Here is a 23,171-nt window from a genome sequence, read left to right on the forward strand (position 1 = left end):
GAACGAAGGAGCAGCAGTCCTAGCTCGCAGCTCAGCCTTGTACTAGCAGACAGTGAACATGCTGTGGAGAAAAGAGAGCACATCCTAAACCCTCCCCCTGGCTCCATCTCCGACAGAGCGAACCCCACCAGTCAGCGCCCCGGGACACGGCCCTGCCTCTCTGGGATCGGGGCCGCCGCCTGTGGACCGGGGCCCAGGGTAATACTGGGAACTCTTGGGAAATAGCCCAGGTCTCTGTAGATGTCCAATCTGGGTGTCTGCTCTGTGTCCCCCATTGACACGGGGCCTTCTCTGCCCACGCCTGGTCCAGGGACTGGGGCTCCTGGAGCCGGAGGCCCAGGGAGGGGATGCAGCAGATCCTTTGGATTGATCGGATTAACTCGCACAAAGACACAATAACAATGCACACAAAGAAGTGACTGACAGCGGGGCTGTTACCGACCCTGACCGGTGCAATCCCATCACACAACGTGTGTGGGTGTGTGAGTGAGTGAGTGTGTGTGTGTGACTGTGTGTGTGAGTGTGAGTGTGTGTGACTGGGTGTATGAGTGAGTGTGTGTGAGGGAGAGAGTGTGTGTGTGTGTGTGAGTGAGTGAGTGTGAGTGAGTGTGTGTACACACGCAGACACACCCGGTACAACCCATCCGGGGCACAGCCCGGCTGCAGGAAGTGAATTGCGGGAGCTGCAGCGACTCTTTGTTTTGGTGCAACCCACGTTCCTCGCCAGCCCGGACCGGCCGCTGCCGCGGGGGAGGGACATTCCCGCGCCCCCCCCCGAGAGACTCTCCCCGGGCAGAGACCCCGGCCCGGCCCCCCTGACTGGGACCCCGAGCCCCCCCGGCAGTGCCCCGCGTGGGGAGAAGGTGAGACCCCCCCCCCCCGGGTCCCGGCCTCGGGCAGAGGGAAGCGGCTGCAGATCCCAGGGTTTGCAGGGGTGGGGGGTGGGGGCAGCGAAGTGTGGAGAGCCGGGGGGGGGGGGGGAGCCGGAAGGGGGCAGAGCAGGGGGCTCTGAGCCAGCGGGCATTGGGGGGTGACTGGGGATCTGGGAGGGGGCAGGAATTGGGGAACAGGGATGTGGGAGGGGGCAGGAGGGGGAAGGGGGATGTGGGAGGGGGAAGGAATTGGGGAACAGGGATGCAGGGGGCGGGAGGGGGCCAGGGGATGTGGGGCGCTGGAGGGAGGCTGGGGGAACACACAGGTATCGGGGCAGGGGGAGAATTCTGGGGCTCAGGGGAGCAGAGCTGGACTAGAGGGAAACTAGTGTCCGATAAAGGGAAGAAAAGGGGGGATGTGGGGAGGGACTGGGGGGGGCTGGAGGGAGACTATGGAGCAAGCAGAGACTGGCTGGGGAGGGCAGAGCCAGAGGGCAGGAGGAGGAAGGGGAGAGATACAATGGCAGCTCCCCCAGCCCATGGGGTAGGAGGGGCTGCACCGGCCAGCAGCCAGTGGGAATCTTTTTCCTTAGATGAGGTCAAACAAGCATGGGGCAGGGGGCTCAGAATTTACAAGGCAAATATTCCCCCCACCAACACACACCCCGCTTCCAATTTAGTCTTCGATGTATTTGACATTCTCAGTATTTGGGTGTCTGGCTCCTGAATGTTAAATGTTTGGGGTTGACAGGACTGAACCGGGTCCTGCTCTGATTTCTGTGCAGGATTCTGTGTGAAACCAGAGTCACTGGTAGGAGGAGGAGGCAGGGAGTCCAGCTGGTATTTGGTTTGGTTTGATTCGGGTTCAGTTACATTCAGTGTGGTCCCTTTCATTTCTGGTTCAAGCCACCCAAAGAAACAAAAATAGAAGTTCAGTGACAGGTTTAAATGCTATTTCAATCTCAGTGGAGGTAAATCCCTAAAAGAGCTGGAACTTCAAATGCAAACAGTTTTGGCTTTTGATCATTTATTTATTTTGCAACTTTAACTTTACAAGAGTTTTCCCAGTGTTTTTCTGTTGTCAAATGTACATGATTATTTTTTCCTAAGCAAACTGTTTGAACAACCTCAGAAAACGTATTTAAACAGTTGCTCTGTCATGTTGGATCTCTGCAGTGGAAGGACACATTGGAGGCCTGGACATTTTCTTTCAGCGCTCACTTGTGTTGCCGGAACTGCCAGTACAAGTTGTGCTAGTTGATACAGCTTGGGCATGATGACATTTTTCTGCCGCTCCCAGTAGTTTGGCAGGTTTTCTTATTGAGATGTGGCTCATCTGCAAATGAATCAGAAACTGGCCCAATCCTTTTCTGGGCTTTCCTTTGTCCAGATATCGCTTTCTTTTTGGAGATTTCACAAGCGATCCGAATTTCCATTTCATCTTTCAATTTCAGACCTGTCTGACATTGGATCTGTGTAATGAAATTTTGCCTTGACTTTGTCCTCTGCTGGCAGTGGGGGTTGACATCTAGGATCGAGATAAAGGTGTGACATTCTATACCTGGGGGAACACCCTCGGACTCTCGTATTTCCTCATCTGTATAGAACTGTGACATTGCATATAAAGCATGCCACGTGGGGTATCAGGGGAAAGGTTATGATAGGCTGAAAGACACTGTTCCAGCTGAATATGTATATCTTCAGTGCATGTGAAGTTATGAGATTGTGTTCTATGGTTGTCACTAAAATATGCCGTGGGTTTGGGAGGCGCCCAGAGATAATGGCAAGGGAGGTACCAACACCTGGACGGGTGCTGTTAAACAGAACTCACCAGCCACCGTCCAGCAAGGGAGTCACAATGCAATGACTCACCTGCATGAGGCCACACCAGGGAGAATTGCTCAACCTTGCTTAGAAACTCAGCAGTACTCACCAAACATGTCTGGACTTGTATTCTCCAAGCACAGGGACTAAGGGTAGAAACACCAAACACAGGGGCCCATGCTGGGCCTTTCCCCTTCACCCACCGACGCTGCAAGCAACAAGGACACTCTGAAGACTCCAAGTGAGGGGACTGGCCCAGATTTCAAGGGTGAAATCTGTGTATTAAGGACTGCAATATCCAGTGGGGTGAGAGAAACGGCTTAGTCTAGTTGTTGCCTAGTTTAATAGGGGTGAAAGTAACTTAAATTTCTTACAGGTACTGTCGTATCGCACACACACACACACCCCGGGGGAGGCTTGGGGTTGGGGGGAGAGCTTAGGATGGGGGGTGGGGAGGTGCAGGAGTCGGAGCAGGGGGTTGGGGAATGTGTGTGTGGGGGGCTCAGGCAGGCTCAGGGCAGGGGGTGGCGGTGTGTGTGGGGAGCGTGGGTATGGAAGTGCGGCCACCAGACCCCCCCAGGGTGGCATGGACTGCGCTGCCTGAGCCCTGTGGCTGGAGCCTGGGGGTGCTGTGGACGCACTGCATCTCTCCCCCCCGCCCCCCCGCCACTGGCCATCCAGCGATGGGGCTGGGAGCCACGGGGGGCGGTGGTCCGGGACCCTATACGGGAGGGTAGAAGGGGAAGGGGGGCAGAATGGGAGGGGTGGGCCGCCCATGCCCAGCACCAGCACGGAAACCTTACCGGTCGTCCGGCTGCGTCCAGAGCCCTGTCTCCAGCCAGCCACTCTCTTACCGCGGTGCTGCACCGGGCGCCCCGGCCTACTTTCACCTTTGCTAATAGGGTTGAGAGTTTAGACCGCGTCCTTTGGTAACTAACTCTGGCTTTTTACCTATCGGATAATATCACTTCAACTCTATCTTTTAGAGTCCATACAGTTGTTTTACTGTTTCTAGTCACCAGGGAGTTTGTATGAAGTGTGTGGCAAATTGCTCAGGTTTGCAAAGGCTGCTGTACGTCCACTTTCCATCGAGGAAGTGGTGAACCAGTTAACAGATCTGCATTGCTCATCTCGAGCAGTGCAAGACGGTCTATTCCTGAGGTGCAAGGCTGGGAGCTGGGGGGATCTGGCTGGTGCCTTTCCCGGTGTGATTCACGCGCGGCTCTGGGAGCGTTCATGCCATCTCGGTGGGTGTGGGGCTCCACATGCGGTTGTGCTGAGTGATAACAGATCCTGGAGGGGTTTGCTGCTGGTCACTAGCAGGGCATTGTGGGAGACAGCCCAGGCTGGAGAGAGATCAGGGGCACAGCGTCCCACAGTCCCAGGCGCACCCTGGGGGTCCCATCATAATATGTATGAGAAACATATTTTTCTGGGGTAGGGCTGGGGGATTGGAGGTGGGTATCAGACAGTGTCCTGGGGGGCTGGGAGTGGGCCCTGCAGATGGCTTCAGTGGGGAAGGGAGTTTGGAGCATGAACCCTGCCTCAAGTGGGGCAACTGGAGGGAGGAGCTGCCCCAGGGGTGGGGATGGTGGGAGGAGGCACGTCAAGGGGAGAGGTTTGGGGAGCCCTTGGGCTTGAAGAGTTATTGTGAACTTCAGGGCCCAGGGAGCATCCAACCCCTTCTCTCCCCAGGGGGGCATCTCTACCTCTGGGCCCCCTTCTGTCTCCCCTAGTGTGCAGACAGCTCTCAAGCCTGCACTTGTGGGCGGGCCCCCTTCTCTTCTCACTATATGTAGGGTTTTGGGTTTTTTTAAATAATGAGCGTAAAAAATACTGAATCTTTATTTTAACTGGTAACAGCCCCTTTACCCCCCCCCCCCTTTTTTTTTTTGTTCAGTTCAGTTCTGGTTCAGTCGGTAAAACAAATGCAGGGGTGAGATTCGGTTCTGGTTCATGTACGAAATCCCGGGTTGAACTGGGTCTCCGGTTCCGCTATGGGTCCAGAGGGGCAAATGAGATCAGCATCAGCCTGACTGTCCCTGGAGCTGCGGGGGCAGCGCAGGGAGGCTCGGTCGTTAGCTGCCCCTAGCAGAGGCTCTGGTCATTGCTCAGGCCGAGGAGTCAGTGTCCATCTCTCTCTGAGCTCAGGATACTGGAGCCCTGGAGCTCGCAGGGCTTCCTGGGGCAGATGCTGCTGCCTCTGCTGGGATCTGGGGGCCTGGGCTGAGGAGCTGCTGCTGCCGAGTGGGGTCTGGGCTGGGACAGACCATCACTAATGCCCCCCTGTGCCCAGCTGGGGGGACTTCCTCCCTGGGGCAGCCCAGTGCTCTGCTGGTATCAACTCTTGAGCCAGAGCCTGCAGGTGATAAGACACCTGGGGGCAGGAGGGCCCCTCTTCACACTGTGTCTGTTCCCGGGTGTCTGAGAGTCCCAGAGCTGCTGCCCCCGACACCCCCAGGCTCACCCCCCCTCGCCCCCCCCCCCCTTAGCAGTGGCTGTAGCTATTGGCGAGGAAACGCCCACGGGAATGCAGGACAGTGACTGGCTCTTCGTGCAGGAGGGAGAGGGGAGAGACTGGACGGGGCAGCTGGAGCAATCAGTGGGGAGGGCGGTTCCGGGCACCCAGCCCTGCCCAGCCCCATTCCCTGCAGCCCCCCGGGGCAGTGACTTTCCTGGGAGAGGTGAGGAGCAGGGAGAGGAAAAGCCAGTTCCTGCCTCTGCCTGGTCCCTGCGCTGCTGAGGGAATGGGCTGTTCTGGGGACAGTGTCGGGGGATCCCCCAAAGCGGCTCCTTTGATTCTGCTCTTTTCTGGCGTTTGGCTCAGAGACTCTGTTCCTGGGAGAGTGTAATAGCCTCTGGTGGGTTTAGTCCCAGGGGAGAGGTCGGGTCTGTGCTGTGATAATGTCACTGAGGCTTCTCCCAGCATGGCAGAGTCTAGAGTGTCTGTCTGCAGGGACAGAGCCTGGGGGAATCGGGGTGTGAAATGGACTAACATTAATTCAGAAACCTCACGAACTTCCTTTCTCGCCCTGACAGGCTGCAGAATAACAACCCCGTTTTGCTCCAGATCGTCCCATCTTCCTAGGGGCCGGGGCAGGGAAATGGCTGCGGTGGATCCAGCTCAGGTAGGGGATTTTGGGGGAGCTGCTGGGGAGGGTTGTCGTAGAGGGGGAGGGGCAGGAAACACTCACGGTGAGGTGAGGGGGGGCAGGAACTGATAAACCTGCTGGGACATGCTCAGCCTAGGGCCTGGTTTATGAACAGACCCATTGGGAGCGTGTGAACATTCCCCCATTTCTGAAACTGGAAACAACCCCCTGGATGGAGCTGGGAAAACAGACCAGAGCACTGGAGCCTGAAGCCCCTAGGCAAAGACTGCAGTGAAATATAAAGGGGAGGTGCTGGGATTCCTGTCCCTGTTCCCTGCCCAGAGCTCTGCTCCCCACCTCAGCCTGTGCCTAGTAGGTGGGTGGGAAATGAGAAGACCCCACACTCCTCTGTCTGCTGGGAGGACAAGGAGCTCTCTCCTTCTCTCTGTTCCCTGCAGCCTCCTGGCCACTGGTAGGTATCAGCCCTTCAAACCCCACAGCTGGGTTTTCTCCATGGCTACAAGCTCAAATCTGTCTTAGGGCTTGTCTACACTGGCACTTCACAGCGCTGCAACTTTCTCGCTCAGAGGTGTGACACCCCACCCCCCCCCCAGCATTGCAAGTTTCAGCGCTCTAAAATACCAGTGTAGTCACGGCCCCTAGCTACGCCCCTCCCAGCGCTGGTGCCACAACTACACAGCGCTTTAAGGTTGATAGTGTAGACAAAGCCTAAGGGCTCATCTACACTTACATTTTATAGCGCTCTCGTTTGCTGGCTCAGGGGTGTGAAAAATCACCCCCCGGAGCGCAGCAAGTCTGAGCGCTTTAAAGGGCAAGTGTGGACAGGCTCCGTGCACTGGGAGCTATTCCCCTCGTGGAGGCAGATTACCAGGCGCGCTGGGAGAGCTCTCCCCTAGCGCTCCTGCACGACCACACTCCCACTGCAAAGCGCTGTCGGGGGAGCGCTCCCGCCGCAGCGCTTTAACGTTTCTAGTGTAGACGGAGCCTTACATACAGAATCGGAGCAAAGACCATGCAAAGCAGCCATTTCTTCATGCAGCTCAGGCCTTAGATCTTGGCCTTCTGGAGCTGGTAATCAGCAGACAAGGACTCTCCTCAGGGCAGTTTCAAAAGCTGGGTGTTTGCATAACCGGACCTGGGTCATTTGCATTAACCTGTCCCTGGGGACTCCCCAGGAAATCCACTTTACACTCCCTGTCCCAAAAGCCTGTGTTTGTTTGGCATGGTTTCAACATAGTCTTTTGAACTTCCAGGTCTTATACCTGTCACATTTCCCTGCTAGGCAGGTTACATACAATCCTCGCCAACAACACGGACACTGAATACAGGAAAGTTTTTCAAGGATATTGCAGGAAATCGCCACATCAGTCACAGGTTCAATTCCCCTCTCTGCCCCGTAAGAAGGAATTTGACCAGACAGAGAGCGTCCTCACCACTGGGTTATGGGATATTCTGATGTGAGTCTAATCCGTCTGTCATGCTGACGCTGTTCTACTTGGTATAAGTATTTGAATATAAGGAATGTGCCGAGAAGAGAGCACGAATGACTTGATAGTCCAGTGGTTAGGGAGAGTGCAAATTGTTCACGGAGTTTGGGGGAGACAAGGCCCTGCACCCCCGGCTTCCTGCAATTCACCGTGACTCTCAGCCAGCCAGTAACACAGAAGGTTTATTTAGACGAAAGGAACACAGTCCAAGACAGGTCTTGCAGGTACAGACAACAGGATCCCCTCAGTCAGGACCATCTTGGAGGGCCTGGGGGGGCCAGAGCTCTGTTGGGAGGCCAGAGCCCTATCTGGGCTCCCCTCCATTTTCCCAGCCAGCTCCAAACTGGAAACTCTCCAGCCCCTCCTCTCCCTTGGTCTCTTTCCCCGGGCCAGGAGGTCTCATGATCCCTTTGTTCTCCAACACCTTCAGTTGGCACCTTTGCAGGGGAGGGGCCCAGGCCATCAGTTGCCAGGAGACAGGGTGTCGGCCATTCTCTGTGCAGACAGCATCACACTGGCCCCCTAGGGTCCTGCAACAATCACACACCCTAGACACTCGAGAAATGCATAGGGGAAACTGAGGCACCCACACAGCACTCAGAGAAAACATTAAGAACATTCCCACTTCGTCACATCTCTCCCCCCTTCGAGACTGAACTGAGCAGGGTCACTTTAACCAGTGACCTGGGGAAGTTCGAACCCACCAACGTTCCCATGGATGCCCCAGCACCTCTCCTGTTCCTTGGTGGGAGTTACACCAGGCCCTTCCAGTTTCACGCCCTCCCTGAGATCGAGTGTGCTTGATGGCACTCGCAGGCTGCATTTGGGAAGGTTTATGCGGCCTGTGCCCTTTTGCCACCCTAATACCCCTGGGGTTCAAACTGAGAACAGGTCTCCCAGAACTCCAGTCTGGAGGGCTGCGATTCGGGCTCTCTCGGTTAAGAGCCCCCATCTTGACCTTGGACACCCTCTGAACAGGTGTCTCCGTCCCCAGCAGCTCGGCATCAGCCCCGTCAGAGGAGAGTGGTAAGTATACACAGTAAAGCGCCACTCAAATAGATACAGCTGCAGCTTTGTGCTCAGGTACCCGATGGGGTGTCTCTGCCCCTTAGTATCGGCTTGCATCAGCATCACAGAATCGGATCGACCCATCCTTTTTGGGTACCAGCCCCACGGGCTGTTGAACAGCTGGATCACCTCTAAAGCCAGCATGTCTTTGACCTCTCTCTCCAGGTCCTGGGCTGTTTTCCCAGTCACTCTGAACGGGGGACACCTGATAGGAGGATTGGCTCCCATCTCAGGGAAGAGATCCACCAGGGGGTCTTCCCCCTTCTCCCAACCGTCCCTTACCAGGTCCAGGGGTCCCCTCGCTCTCCTCCCATACAGCAGCTCGAAAGGGAAGAACCGTGTGGATTCCTGGGGCACTTCCCTGTACCACAGGTGGGGCAAGTACTTGTCCCAGCCCCTGCGGATGCTGATTCATAAAAGTCCTCTGCATAAAATCTCTCCACCAGCCCGTTGGACTGAGGGTGATATGCAGAGGCCCAGGTGGGCCAGACTCCACATTTCTCCCACAAGCCCTAGAGCAGGGCTGACATGACATTGGACCCCTGGTCTGTAAGGACCCCCCTAGGAACTCCCACTCTGCTGAAGATGGTCGGCAGCACGTCTGCCATGGTGTCTGCCTTGGTGGAGGACAGATCCCCCTGGGTAGCGGGTGGTAAAATCCATCACCACCAGGATGTATTTCTTCCCCAACCGGGTCGCCTTGCTGAGGTGCCCCACTATGTCCATAGCCAGCTTATGGAAAGGCTCCTCTATGTTGGGCAGGGATCTCAAGGGGGCTTCACCCTTATCCCGGGCCCTCCCCACCCTCTGGCCCGGGTCTCAGGACCTGCAGTTCTGCTGGACGGCGTCACAGACTCCGGGCCAGTAAAAGTTCTGCAGCAGCGGCTGCCTGGGGCGTTGGATCCCCTGGTGTCCCGAGAGAGGGACATCGTGGGCCAGGTACAATAGCCTGCGGCGATACTTCTGGGGCACCACCAGCTGCCTCCCGCTTCCCCCCAGTTCTGCTTCCCCTTAGGGAGCCCATTCCCGGTACAGGAATCCCTTCTCCCACAGGACTCTGTCCCTGCAGCCGTCCCCAAGGGGGTTTGCAGCGCTGTGGCCAGCAAGTTCCCTCAGCTTCTCCAAGGAGGGATCCTTCTGCAGCTCGGTCTGGAATTCAGCGGCTGGGGAAGGGAGTGGGACCTGCTTCCTCTCGCTGGCTCGGCCTGGGGTCACAGCCCCACTGAGCCCTGTCCCTGGTAGCTCCCTCCCTGCTGTGTAATCACTTCCCAGCAGCACGCCTGGACCAGGCAAACCTGGTTGGCAGCTGACCTGCCCTGCTTGGGTGTCCCCCACTCAGCTGGGGTCTCAGCTCCCACCATGCTCAGCGCTGCCCTGGCTGTCCCAGTCAGGGAAGGCAGCGAGCTCGAGCCCCCTCTCTGGTGTGCAGGGGGGCGGGGAGCATCTCTCCCTCCCACTCCGCCCCAGGGGTCTGGTTACAGGTAGGCAGGTATCCTGAGCCCAGCAGCCCCTCCCCCCTGCGAGCCAAGTCATTTGCATTTTCACCGACCATTTCCATCTTAGCCAATTTGTTCCCTGGATTCAAATTCAAATCCTCGGCCATTACAGGAGCAGGGCCTGGATCCTGTACCAAAGAGACAGAGTCACCCCCCAACAGGACCTCACAGCCGATATCCTGGAGAACCCCAACGACCAGCCAGCCCGACCCCTCCTGGGTCTGCACAGGGATCCAGGCCATAGGCAAGGCGAGAGGCTTCATCCCGGGGACCTTCATCCAGGTCACACAGCCCCTCAGCATCTGCAGCTGCACCCCCTGGGGCCTGACAAGAGTTCTCTCTGTCCCAGGGTCTCGCCACCCCAGGCATGTCCCCACATTTACCACCACCTTCCGCTCCCACTGGGAGTCCGAGGGGTCTGATCCCAGGAGACTCCACGCAGACATATAGGCTGGGGCCAGAAGTGGGAGCCTGTCCACCACCCACCCATCTGGCTGACTGTGTCTATGGCCTTGGGACCCAGCAAGGGAGCTAGATACCAGGGCTTTTCTGCAGGGTCTGGGCTCAGCTCCAATCCCATCCGTCTCCGATCCCCTGATGGGGCACCTGATCGTGAAGACCCCCGTATGGTCGGGGACAGGACTCTTGGGGATGCCTGGCTACTGCTGCTCCCAGATGCTCTTGTAGCCCCATTTGAGTCAGGAATCTGCTCCTTAGAGCAGTCCTTGTCCTCCAGTGGCACGATGGAGGGGGCCGGGGGATGTGGGGCCGCTGGAGGGAGGCTGGGGAAACGCACAGGAATCAGGGCAGGGGGAAAATTCTGGGGCTAAGGGGAGCAGAGCTGGACTAGAGGGAAACTCTGAGTGTCTGATAAAGGGAAGGAAAGGGGGGCATGGGGGAGGGGCTGTGGGGGGGCTGGAGGGAGAATATGGAGCAAGCGGAGACTGGCTGGGGAGCAGAGCCAGAGGGCAGGGGACAGTGAGAGATACAATGGCAACTCCCCCAGCCCATGGGGTAGGGAACAATCTCATTATTTTGGGGATCTGACTCCTGAATGTTAAATGTTTGATGTTCACAGGACTGAACAGGGCCCTGCTCTGATTTCTGTGCAGGATTCTGTGTGAAACCAGAGTCACTGCTAGCAACAGTAGGCAGGGAGCCCGACTGGTATTTATTTTGGTTTGGTTCTGGTTTGGGTTCAGTTCCATTCCGGTTTCATTTCTGGTTCTTGTCACCCAAAGAAACAAAAGTAAAAGTTCAGTTACTGGTTCAATTCCTGTTTCAATCTCAGTGGAGGTAAATTCAAAAAAGAGAACTGCAACTTCAGATGGAAACGGTTTTGGGTTTTGACTGGTTGTTTATTTTTTAAGTTTACATGAATTGTCCGGTTGTTTTTGTGTAGTCAAATAAACACAATTATTTTTTCCTAAACAAACTGTTTGAACAACCTCAGATAACGTATTTAAACAGTTGCTTTGTCATGTTGGATCTCTGCAGTGGAAGGACACATTGGAGGCCTGGACATTTTCTTTCAGCGCTCACTTGTGTTGCCGGAACTGCCAGTACAAGTTGTGCTAGTTGATACAGCTTGGGCATGATGACATTTTTCTGCCGCTCCCAGTAGTTTGGCAGGTTTTCTTATTGAGATGTGGCTCATCTGCAAATGAATCAGAAATTGGCCCAATCCTTTTCTGGGCTTTCCTTTGTCCAGATATCGCTTTCTTTTTGGAGATTTCACAAGCGTTCCGAATCCCAGGAAAGCTCGGATGTGGATTGGCGTCTCCCAAAGTCCATTGTTAGCTAAGGACTCCCAATTACTTGGATAACCCCTTCACACTATCTTGACCAAATCTGCCTTAGGTGCTTTCTACAGCAAACACTTTAAATACAAGCCCAGAGCCAACGCTCATAACTTCAGCTATAAAAATGAGACATGCATATGAATAGGATGAATAGATTCAATGGATCATAACCTTTGCAAAGACATGTTACGTGGCATATCTAGCATAAAGCACCCATATCTCTCAACCCAACGAGTAATTTACCATTGATTTTAACAGCATGCACCTGCTCACAGCTTGGTTGGGTAGAAGCCACCTTTCCAAATCCTGTGTGGAAAGACGCAGCAGCTGGGCTCTGAGAAGCAGCAGCTTCCTGTGTTGCCTGCTGCCTGTTCCCTCTTAGCCAAGGACAATTATTCCTCAGGTGCTCAGTGGACTTACAATGATAGCACCTCTTGGTTCCTCTGCTTGTACCGGAGATTTGGGACGAGTAACGGGAATGGGGAGGTGAACACCCAGCCTCCTTTTTCCCAGGGGTGAAACGGTGATTCTGCTTTCCCCCAACCCTGTGCCCCTCTGCCAGTGGTTTATGTTTAATTGCAGCTTGTGCTTGCTCATAAGAGTCTGCAAACTCAGCTAATTCATCCACTGCATTCACCTTTTTGTCCCAGAAATACTGTTTTACCTCATCACTGCACATATTCAGTAATTGTTCCTGAGTAACCAAATCACACATTCCTTCAAAGCTTGTAATGCCTTTCCCCCTCACCCACTTATCTATCAAATCTCTCATTTCATTTACATAAGCCACATTACTCAGTCCAGATCCCCTCTTAGGACTCCTGAATTTAACCCTGTAGATTTCAGGTGTAATCTGAAACTTTTTCAAAATCAGTTCCTTAAATTTACCATAGTTTGAAGCATCATCAATAGGCATCTTATTGAATATGTCTAGAGCTCTGCCAGTCAATTTTGCTATCAAGATGGTCATCTTTTGATCTTCAGGGATAGCATGGAGGGTGCACAGTCTCTCAAAGGTGATGAAATATTCGGCAATATCACTGGATTCATCATACTGTAGACACAGTCGTGCCCATTTGTGGATTTTTGGGCAAGTGGAGCCAGCAGCTGGAGGGTTTGTCTCTTCAACTCCCTAACAGCCAGTTCATGCTTCTGGGCCTCCCCCTGGGCCTGTATTTCTCTGTCTCTGACCTCCAGGGCTCTTTTATGGGCAGCCTCCTCCCTGGCTGTTTCTGCCTCCATTTCCATTTGTTTTAATTCCATCCGTCATTTTCTTTCTCAGCCATTTGCAGTCTGTGCAGTTCTAGCTTTTTCTGAGCCTTGCTCTCACTCATGTTGCTGATTTTCCTGCCTCTAGTCCCTTCCCCGAAATAACAAACCAGTAACCACTTTGTCTGTTCTCCAGCCACCACACCCCAAACTCACTTAAAATCACTACCAGTGTCTCAGAGCAATCAGCTGTGCACAGATCCTGCTCGACTACGCCACTGTGATGGGTTGGATCACAGAAACCCCCTTGGGGCTGCCAACTGATGTGCCAAGACTACTACTAACCGTTTTCCCTGCCAGCTCGGGATCCCAGCACCCCACCTGGTTGTGCCAGACACGCTTGCCGGCTACAAACACAGACCGAGGTCTGAACCACGTCCCACAAACTGCAGGCTTAATTGAAAGCAGTGTAAGAAGTGTTCCCATCTCTAACACTCAGATGCCCAACTCCCAATGGGGTCCAAACCCCAAATAAATCCGTTTTACCCTGTATAAAGCTTATACAAGGTAAACTCATAAATTGTTCACTCTCTAGAACACTGATAGAGAGAGATGCACAGCTGTTTGCCCCCCCTTCCCCCCTACTCCCCCCCCCCAAGTATTAATACAGTCTCTGGGTTAAATAATAAGTAAAAAGTGATTTTATTAAATACAAAAAGTAGGATTTAAGTGGTTCCAAGTAATAACAGACAGAACAAAGTAAGTTACCCAGCAAAATAAAATAAAACACGCAAGTCTAAACTTAATACAGTAAGAAGCTGAATACAGATGAAATCTCACCCTCAGAGATGTTCCAGATAAGCCTCTTTTACAGATTAGCCTCCTAGTCTGGGTCCAGCCATCACTCACGCCCCCGTGGTTACTGTCCTTTGTTCCAGTTCCCTTCAGGTATCTTTGGGGGTGGAGAGGCTATTTCTTTAGCCAGCTGAAGACCAAATGGAGGGGTCACCCAGGGGTTTAAATAGACTTTCTCTTGTGGGTGGACACCCCTCCCCCTGTGTAGAATTCAGCTACAAAATGGAGTTTTGGAGTCACCTGGATAAGTCACATGTCCCTGCATGACTGAGTTCCTTACCAGCCAAGCCACATTCCTGGGAAAGCCCAGATGTGTGTTGGTGTCTCCAAGTTCATTGTTGGCTTAAGTGTTTCCTGATTGGGCACTTACTGAGAATAGTCTTTTCTCAGGAAGCTGACCAACTGCTTCACTACAACCTACTTAGAATCAAACAAGTACACAGCCAATATTCATAACTTCGAATACAACAATGACACATGCATACAAATAGGATGAACATATTCAGTAGATTGTAACCTTTACAGAGATATGTTACATGGCATATGTAGCATAAAACATATTCCAGTTATGTCATAGATACATTCATAAGCATATTCCCATAAAGCATTATGGGGGCACCGTCACAAGGTGACTCTGCATAAATGGCCCCTCCTCACCTAGTCTTTGCTGCTCCCTTGATTCTGCTCTTTTCTAGCAGTTGGCTGGAGCCTGAACCCCCCAGGCAGAGACTTCGGTGAAATACAAAGGGGAGGTGCTGGGATTCCTGTCCCTGTTCCCTGCCCAGAGCTCTGCTTCCCAACTCAGCCTGTGCCTAGTAGGTGGGTGGGAAATGAGAAGACCCTGCCCTCCTCCGTCTGCTGGGAGGGACAAGGAGCTCTCCCCTTCTCTCTGTTCCCTGCAGCCTCCTGGCCACTCTGAGCAGGCTGGGGTGGGATTCTGCTCCTCTGGCCCTCCCAGAGCCATCCTATTGTTGTGCTTCTTCCCCCATGAATAGTGGGGCTGTGGCTGGGGCAGCAGGCACTGAGAGGGGGGCACCTGTTGTTTCAGATGCTGGTGACCTTCGAGGAGGTGGCTGTGTATTTCACCAGGGCAGAGTGGGCTCTGCTGGACCCCGCTCAGAGAGCCCTCTACAGAGACGTCATTCAGGAGAACTATGAGACCGTGACCTCGCTGGGTAAGGATTCCTGTCCCCTCAGCTATTTGAAGCAATGGGGTCTGCATTTCTGCGTCTGTCAGGTTCTTCGGTCAGTTAGATTACAGGGGAATGGGTCGCGTAGCCCATAGGAGGGAGCCGTTCACCTCCAAACCCCCTCCAATGCGATAGGGGAGTCACGGACCTAATGGACTTGCTAATTCAGCCCCATCCCTCCACCTTTCCCGGGGGCAGAAACAGTGTTTTATTCTCTGCATTAATTCTCACTCGCACACAGCATCTCTGTGCACCTCCCTTCCTGGGACTGGCTCCATGTGTGGGGAGGGCTCGGGGGGTTCAGACACAGCCAGGGGTTTAACACCAGAGCTGTGTGTGCCTCGGCAAGTCCCCCAGAGCCCACAGACCCTGAACACTCCCAGTAGCGCTGTGAGAACTTTCCGTTCCCTCCAGACATCGGCCTCTCCCACGGGGGCTCAGTGACCATGTTCCCATCTGTTCACATCCTGCAACCCCCCAAGAAATCATGGGGTCATTTGAAACTTCAGACGCGCCCTTTGTGACAAATATGCCCCAATCCTCAGTGCACTCTGCTCATGCCTGATTTCACCCCTGAGCAGGACTCCCCATTCCCAAACCTGCCCTGATCGCCCGGCTGGAAGCAGGAGAAGAGCCATGGGTCCCGGATCTCCAGGACTCCAAGGAAAGCAACATCCCAAGAGGCCCCTGCACAGGTAAGGGGTCAGTGACACTGACACAGAAACTATCTGGCAAATGGAGGAAAAAGCTGAAAATCCTCAAAATGTGGTGTGAGCCCCCCTCAGTTCTGCCTCATCTCACCCAGGTCAGGCGCTGGTCAGCAGGTGTCATATCATCATGGCAGATATCGCTCATGGCTTCCCACCCACCCTGTTCGCTGTCAGGAGTTTTCTCCCTGATGTCACTTCCCTGGCAGTGTTTGGATGGGATGTGGAGGCAGAATCCAATTGCTCAGTCTCCCAACAGTCATTGTGTTGTGTTTTCCCTCTTTGCTACTCCCCTTTTGTCCTTTTTACCAGCCCAGGCACTGACTCCTGCCTGGATTCTCTCTCTCTCCCCCAGCAGGTGATGAGACAATGAGTGAGAACGAGGAAGGGAATCCACAGCAGGAAGGTCCTGAGCAAGTGGAACTGCAGGAAGACTTTCTGAGAAGAGCAGATGGGAATTTTTCCCCGTTCTTGGAACAGAGAAAAGCCTGGAGTAATCGGGACAGGTCAGAGAGGAAGTTGGGAAACCACCCAAGAAAGCAAGTGCACGAATCCTTTGAATGTGGGGGAGGAGGCAAGGATCCCAAAAAAACCACAACCCCACAGACAAATCCCAAGGAAAAGAAACCTTATAAATGCTTGGACTGTGGAAAAATCTTCAACTGGATCTCAAATCTTACTACCCATCGGAGACTGCACACGGGAGAGAAACCATATAAATGCCTTGAGTGTGGGAAAAGCTTCAGTCAGTGCTCAGGCCTTATTAGCCACGGGAGAACCCACACAGGAGAGGGACCATATAAATGCCTTGAATGTGGGAAAAGTTTCAGTACATCATCAGTCCTTATTATACACCAGAGAACCCACACAGGAGAGAAACCATTTAAATGCCTGCACTGTGGGAAAAGTTTCAGTCAGCGCTCACATCTTACTAGCCATGGGAGAATCCACACAGGAGAGGGCCCACATAAATGCTTGTACTGTGGGAAAAGTTTCAGTGGACCATCAGCCCTTACTGCACATCAGAGGATCCACACAGGAGAGAAACCCTATAAGTGCTTGGACTGTGGGAAAAGCTTCAGTCAGAGCTCAAGCCTTATTAGCCATAGGAGAATCCATACGGGAGAGAAACCCTATAAATGCCTTGTGTGTGGGAAAAGTTTCAGTGTATCATCAGCCCTTATTGTACACCAGAGAACCCACACGGGAGAGAAACCCTATAAATGTTTGGACTGTGGAAAAAGCTTCAGTCTGCACTCAAGACTTATAAACCATAGGAGAATCCACACAGGAGAGAGACCATATACGTGCCTGGATTGTGGGAAAAGCTTCAGTCAGCGCTCACATCTTAATAGCCATGGGAGAATCCACACAGGAGAGGGCCCACATAAATGCTTGTACTGTGGGAAAAGTTTCAGTGGCCCATCAGCGCTTACTGCACATCAGAGAACCCACACCGGGGAGAAACCTTATAAATGCTTGTACTGTGGGAAAAGTTTCAGTCAACACTCAAGCCTTATTAGCCATGGCAAAATCCACACGGGAGAGGGACCATATAAATGCCTTGAGTGTGGGAAAAGTTGCAATGCACCATCAGCCCTTATTGTACACCAGAGAACTCACACGGGAGAGAAACCCTATAAATGCTTGGACTGTGGGAAAAGCTTCAATCAGCGCTCACATCTTACTAGCCATGGGAGGATCCACACCGGAGAGGGACCACATAAATGCCTTGAGTGTGGGAAAAGTTGCAATGCCCCATCAGCACTTATTGTACATCAGAGAACCCACACAGGAGAGAAACCCTATAAATGCCTTGAGTGTGGGACAAGTTTCAGTGTACCATCAGCCCTTATTACACATCAGAGGACCCACACAGGAGAAAAACCCTATAAATGTTTGGACTGTGATAAAAGCTTCAGTCAGAGCTCAAATCTTACTGCCCATCGGAGGCTGCACATGGGAGAGAAACCCTGTAAATGCTTGGACTGTGGGAAAAGTTTCAGAGAACCATCAGCCCTTATTGTACATCAGAGAACCCACATAGGAGAGAAACCTTATAAATGCCTCCACTGTGAGGAAGGTTTCAGTCAGCGCTCAAACCTTATTAGACATCAGACAAGCCACACAAGAGAAAAACCCTATAAATGCTTAGATGATTGGGAAAGTTTCAGTCCCTGCTCATAACTTCATAAAAATTGAAGAATTCACACGGGACAGAATCTATAAATGCCTCAACTGTGAAAAAAGTTTCATTTGAAGATCAAACCTTGCGTCACATCAGACGATCCGCACGAGAGAGAACCCTTGGATGCTTGGATTGTGGGAAAAGGTTCAATAACTGCAAGAAGAGATTCAGTCTGAGCTCACACATTGTTCCTCATCGCGTAATTCACAGAAGAAAGAGCTTGAGTGTGGGGGAAGCTTTATCTGCTGCTCACACGGTATCAAACCTCAGTAAATCCACACAGAGAAGAGCCCTTTTATGGGTCCTTAGCATGGAAAACGCTTCTGTTGGAGGTAACACCACACTGGACATCAGAGCGTCCTCCACACTGGAGGGAAATTCCCTCAGTGCCCTGACTAGAGCTGGCCATAGCAAAACCTCCATTTCCTAGTTCCCACCCGCATCGGTGGCATTTGGCTTCCAGGTATCTGTTAGGGCTTTTCCCGTCACCCTCTCCCCTGGTTCTTGTCTCACAGACAGAGAACAGACCAGAAGTCTGGAGTGCTGACAAGTCAATGTTTATTGGGATTAGTTTCCAAGCAAGCATATTTCGCACCCTTCACACCAGTCAGGCTTCTCTCTACGCGCCGATAGAGTCTGCTCCCCGGTGTTTTGTTCCTGGCTCTGACGCCGCTGTGTCCCAATTCCCCAGTCCCCCAGACCCCTTCCCCCTCCTCCTTCTCAGCAGGCCCAGATAGACCTGCGGTGCACGTCCTAGTCACACCCCTCACAACTTATGGTCATGTTCTGTTCTGGAGGGTCGTGAGTTGGGGTCTTCGTGCCACCTCTTTTGTACCCAAGGGAGGGGTGAGGAGTGAGGTTGTGCTCCGGCAGGGGCAGGCATTTCTTTGGTCTTTTAGTGTTTTACCTCCCCACATCCTGACTAGTTTTACCGCCTTCCCCTCCTGACTAGTTGCTTGACCTTGCTTTGAGAGAAAGAGTTGAGGCGGTTGTCAAGTGGGCGCTCACATATTACACTCCAGCTATGCCCAGGAACACTAGTTCCAGCTCTTAGCTCTTTTCAGCCCATCTGCTTGTGGGCAGATGTAGCACACGGGGTCATTGTCCTTTGTTCACCCATATTAGTATAAGATGCAAGAGTATCAAAAGTCAAACCCCAAATTCTGTCTCAGGCTGACAACCAGGCTTCTGTGCTAACAGTGTCCAGCTGTCTGTCTCTGGGGGCAGGTTCCCGCAGCCGCTGACCCGGAGCTGATCAAGGACCCTCTGGCTTTGCCTGATCTTAGCTAACCCCAGCAGAGGAGGAGAAGCCCCGATCAGCCCTCTGACGGGTTACCCTGGCGATCTGGGTATGCCTCCTGATGTACTGGGGTTCCACTGAGCCTGCCCGTTCCACCAGCCAGGGCCCCCCAACCCCGGCCTGCCAAGCCAGGCTCTCCAGCCTGCTCTGTCACACCCACAGGAAGGGCCACGTCCTGCTGCAGAAAGACACGGACGCGGAGATTAGGTCTGCACGATGAGACCCAGCTCAGGAAGTGCCCTGCACTCGTGTGCACACCACTGTAGGAGTGCAAACCCCAGGAGTGCACTGTCCTCCCAGCACGGCACTCACCACAGTGTTCTGTGCTCTCCACGCGTAGGAATCACACTCGGATTTCTTTGATCCTGACTCAGACGCCTGAGAGCTACAGATGAGTGTCCCCGACCTGGAGGGGGAATTCAAATGACCCCCAAAGCTCTGGCTCATCCTTCAGAGCTAAAATCCCTGCTTTCGTCTATTGCAGGGGCCGGCATCCTTTGGCTCCCGGTCCGTCAGGGTAAGAGCGGCCAAGGGACATGCTGGCCGTGCTTCCTGCAGCCCCCATTGGCCGGGAACGGCGAACCACGGCCACTGGGCGCTGCGAGCAGCTGTGCCTCTGGGCGCTCAGGTAAACCAACCGTCTCGCGGCCCACCAGCGGCTTACCCTGGCAGGCTGGGAGCCAAAGGTTGCCAATCGCTGATCTATTGTTAAAGTGGTTTCTGGGCTTTGTAGATGTTCAGGTTTGGGCTTTGGATTTTTTTATTATTATTTTTGCATTAGGACGATGTTAAAACTTTTGTAAATGACACAACCAGATGATGAGGAGGTGCTGAGTATAGCAGGTTTAGCCAGGTCAGAAGAAAATGAATACATTGGTTTTCCTTCTTTGGGGAGTTCTGTGGGATTTCACTTTATGAACCTGAAAGTATTTTGTAGTGCACCTTGTAGTGTTGGTTTCTGTCCCTTCCTGCAGGCCGTTTGGTCATCTATTTTGATATTAGTTTACTTTGACAGGATGTAGCAGTTTTATTAAGGACTTTATGAGACAAATGATCATTTGCCAGAAGAGTCCTTTTTTGTTTTATTTTAACTGTTCTTTCCCATTGTCATGAGATTTTCATGTTTGAACAATGACAATTATCAATATCTCTCAGCACGAACACCGAGGGGGCGCGCTAGATTCACACTCTGAGAGGCCGAGACAGGACGGGGTGTGGAGTTACTGCCAGATCCCTGCAGAGAAGTGAGATGCAGACAGGACGGGGTGTGGAGTTACTGCCTGACCCCTGCAGAGATGTGAGATGCAGACAGGACGGGGTGTGGAGTTACTGCCTGACCCCTGCAGAGATGTGAGATGCAGACAGGACGGGGTATGGAGTTACTGCCTGACCCCTGCAGAGATGTGAGATGCAGACAGGACAGGGTATGGAGTTACTGCCTGACCCCTGCAGAGATGTGAGATGCAGACAGGACGGGGTATGGAGTTACTGCCAGATCCCTGCAGAGAAGTGAGATGCAGACAGGACGGGGTGTGGAGTTACTGCCTGACCCCTGCAGAGATGTGAGATGCAGACAGGACGGGGTGTGGAGTTACTGCCTGACCCCTGCAGAGAAGTGAGATGCAGACAGGACGGGGTGTGGAGTTACTGCCTGACCCCTGCAGAGAAGTGAGATGCAGACAGGACGGGGTGTGGAGTTACTGCCTGACCCCTGCAGAGATGTGAGATGCAGACAGGACGGGGTGTGGAGTTACTGCCTGACCCCTGCAGAGATGTGAGATGCAGACAGGACGGGGTGTGGAGTTACTGCCTGACCCCTGCAGAGATGTGAGATGCAGACAGGACGGGGTGTGGAGTTACTGCCTGACCCCTGCAGAGAAGTGAGATGCAGACAGGACGGGGTGTGGAGTTACTGCCTGACCCCTGCAGAGAAGTGAGATGCAGACAGGACGGGGTGTGGAGTTACTGCCTGACCCCTGCAGAGATGTGAGATGCAGACAGGACGGGGTGTGGAGTTACTGCCTGACCCCTGCAGAGAAGTGAGATGCAGACAGGACGGGGTGTGGAGTTACTGCCTGACCCCTGCAGAGAAGTGAGATGCAGACAGGACGGGGTGTGGAGTTACTGCCTGACCCCTGCAGAGATGTGAGATGCAGACAGGAGGGAGGGAGAGTGTGGAACCAGAGCTGGGAACCTGCAGGCTCGTCTCTTGGGTGCCAGACAGCTGACGCTGAGAACGGTGAACTTGCTGCACCAGTGCCAGAGAGAGGCAGGAATTGCCCTGTGAGTGCTGGGTGAAGCCATCCCTGAAGTCGGAAGGGCTACAAACGATGCCCCAAGAGGAATGAGGAGGGGAGGGGGCAGCGTCTCCCCATTGCTCAGAGGATGAGCCTGGGCAGAGACGAGAAGGAAGCTGGGGAAGCCAACAGGCCTGGGCCAGCCTTGAAGCCAGGCTGACCCCACCATAGAGGCCAGAGGGAGATGAGGAGCCTGAGAGCCCAGCTGGTCACCCGTCCCCCTCTAACCCCGTGTCCTGCCTGGGGACGACAGAGACTCTCTGCCCCACTCCCCCCACACTGCGTCCCTGTAATCTCCGCTCCTTGGATTCCTGCCCTCGGCCCCAGCATCTCTCCTGGGTGCTCTGCACTTTTCTACCAGTTTGTACATGTTGCTGGTGCACGGGGGCTTTGGGGGCAGCAGTGTGCTGGGCTGGGGATGGAAAGGCCCATGCTGAGCTGGGCTGGGGGTGGGGACAGGAGTCTGGCTTTCTCCTTTGGAATAATAAAGTAGAATTGAGTTTCTCGCACTGTGTCCTTGTTTTCCATTAAATACCCCCCGGCTTCAGAGTGGAGGTGAAGCAGCGCTCACATGGTTCGGAAATGCAGTGAGGTTAATAGTCGGCCTGTTCCTCACACCACAACTTTCCCCTAATTCATTCTTGTCTGGCTACAAAATAATTGTGTCTCAGTTGGTACCATGATTATTGTTATACAGCAGCAGCCAGAGGCTCCCCAGAAGCCCAAGGCCGTACTGTGCTAGGTGCTGTACATACACCTCATGAGAGACAGCCCCTAAGGGAAAGAGTGTCCAGCCTAAATATGCAGAACAGCCAGTGTAATGATTTTGCAAGTGTCAGTAGCGACCCTGAAATCTAACCGGCTACGAGTGACGCCCCAAGGGGAATGATGAGGGGAGGGGGCAGCATCTCCCGATGGCTGAGAGAACAAGGCTCTGCCGTTGAAGCAGCTGTTCAACTTCTGTTCCGTGTGACAAACTCAGATTGTTCTTCCCCAGAATTACAGCCCTTACCCCAGAGCGCAGACACATTATCTGAGAACAGTCAATCTCTTACTGGCTTTAGCAATAATCACTGCCAATGGGGCTGTTCAGACCCTGCCCCGGCTGTCAGCCCCTGCCATGGAGTGATACCATTCAAAGCCCCGTGCTGTTCTGATGAAGGTATTTTAGGGCTTGTGGGCCCAGATTATATTAATCTGAATTTTAAATCCCATTAGATTTTCTGTAAGTTTTTCAAAAGTATCATTTAAAAAATGCCTTGGGGTTGGGTTTTTGATGGTATCAGGCACCTGAGGATGCAGAGAGGGGCCTCGTGCAGTTGTCAAAGCAGGTTAGGCACCAGGGGCTCGATGCACAAAAAGATTTAGATGCCCAGCTGCTACTTTCATTCAAAGTACCTGAATCCGACTCTTAGACGCCAACTATCCTAACACACACACACACACACACTCAACTGTTGCTGAACTCTGCTCAGGAGCGGAGAGGGTGGGGTTTGGGGGAAGGGGCGGAGCATGGGCAGGGCTTGGGTGAAGAGGTGGAATAGGGGCGGGGAAGGAGGAGAATGGGGGAAGGGGTGAGGCAGGGTAAGTTGTCCTGGGCCCTGCACCCCATTAGGGGCGGCCCTGGGTAAGGTTGTTCTTATTTGCTGACTTGTCCTAACGTGCTGAAACTCGTCAGTGGTGTGGGACGGACACATAAGAGTCTTCGGCTTCCAAACGACCCTGCCTGGTGTCCATATGCATCAATGACCTCTTAACAGAGG

General features: G+C 53.4%; 1 protein-coding gene across 3 annotated transcripts; it reads left to right on the forward strand.

Annotated features, from left to right (window-relative positions):
• Positions 1 to 662: 662 nt before the first annotated feature.
• Positions 663 to 22,878, forward strand: LOC128845145 (zinc finger protein 160-like). Of its 3 annotated transcripts, none has more exons than XM_054043503.1 (5): positions 663 to 863; positions 5,736 to 5,824; positions 14,775 to 14,901; positions 15,498 to 15,611; positions 15,979 to 22,878. In XM_054043503.1, exons 2-5 carry the CDS (start codon positions 5,801 to 5,803, stop codon positions 17,808 to 17,810), a joined length of 2,097 nt encoding a protein of 698 aa, XP_053899478.1. In that variant the 5' UTR covers positions 663 to 863; positions 5,736 to 5,800; the 3' UTR covers positions 17,811 to 22,878. The 3 variants fall into 3 exon arrangements, with proteins under 3 accessions (XP_053899478.1, XP_053899480.1, XP_053899479.1); XM_054043505.1 differs by having other exon boundaries at positions 15,982 to 22,878; XM_054043504.1 differs by lacking the exon at positions 663 to 863 and adding an exon at positions 2,878 to 3,002.
• The last annotated feature ends 293 nt before the right edge of the window (positions 22,879 to 23,171 follow it).

The sequence above is a fragment of the Malaclemys terrapin genome, chromosome 11 (assembly GCF_027887155.1).
Source record: "Malaclemys terrapin pileata isolate rMalTer1 chromosome 11, rMalTer1.hap1, whole genome shotgun sequence".
Taxonomy (NCBI): Eukaryota; Metazoa; Chordata; order Testudines; family Emydidae; genus Malaclemys; species Malaclemys terrapin.

Coding starts and splice junctions, on each gene's coding strand:
- LOC128845145 (XM_054043503.1), top strand. CDS start 5,801: ATGGCTGCGGTGGATCCAGCTCAG. Junction 14,902..15,497: donor TGAGACCGTGACCTCGCTGG/GTAAGGATTCCT, acceptor ACCCCTGAGCAG/GACTCCCCATTCCCAAACCT. Junction 15,612..15,978: donor CCCAAGAGGCCCCTGCACAG/GTAAGGGGTCAG, acceptor TCTCTCCCCCAG/CAGGTGATGAGACAATGAGT.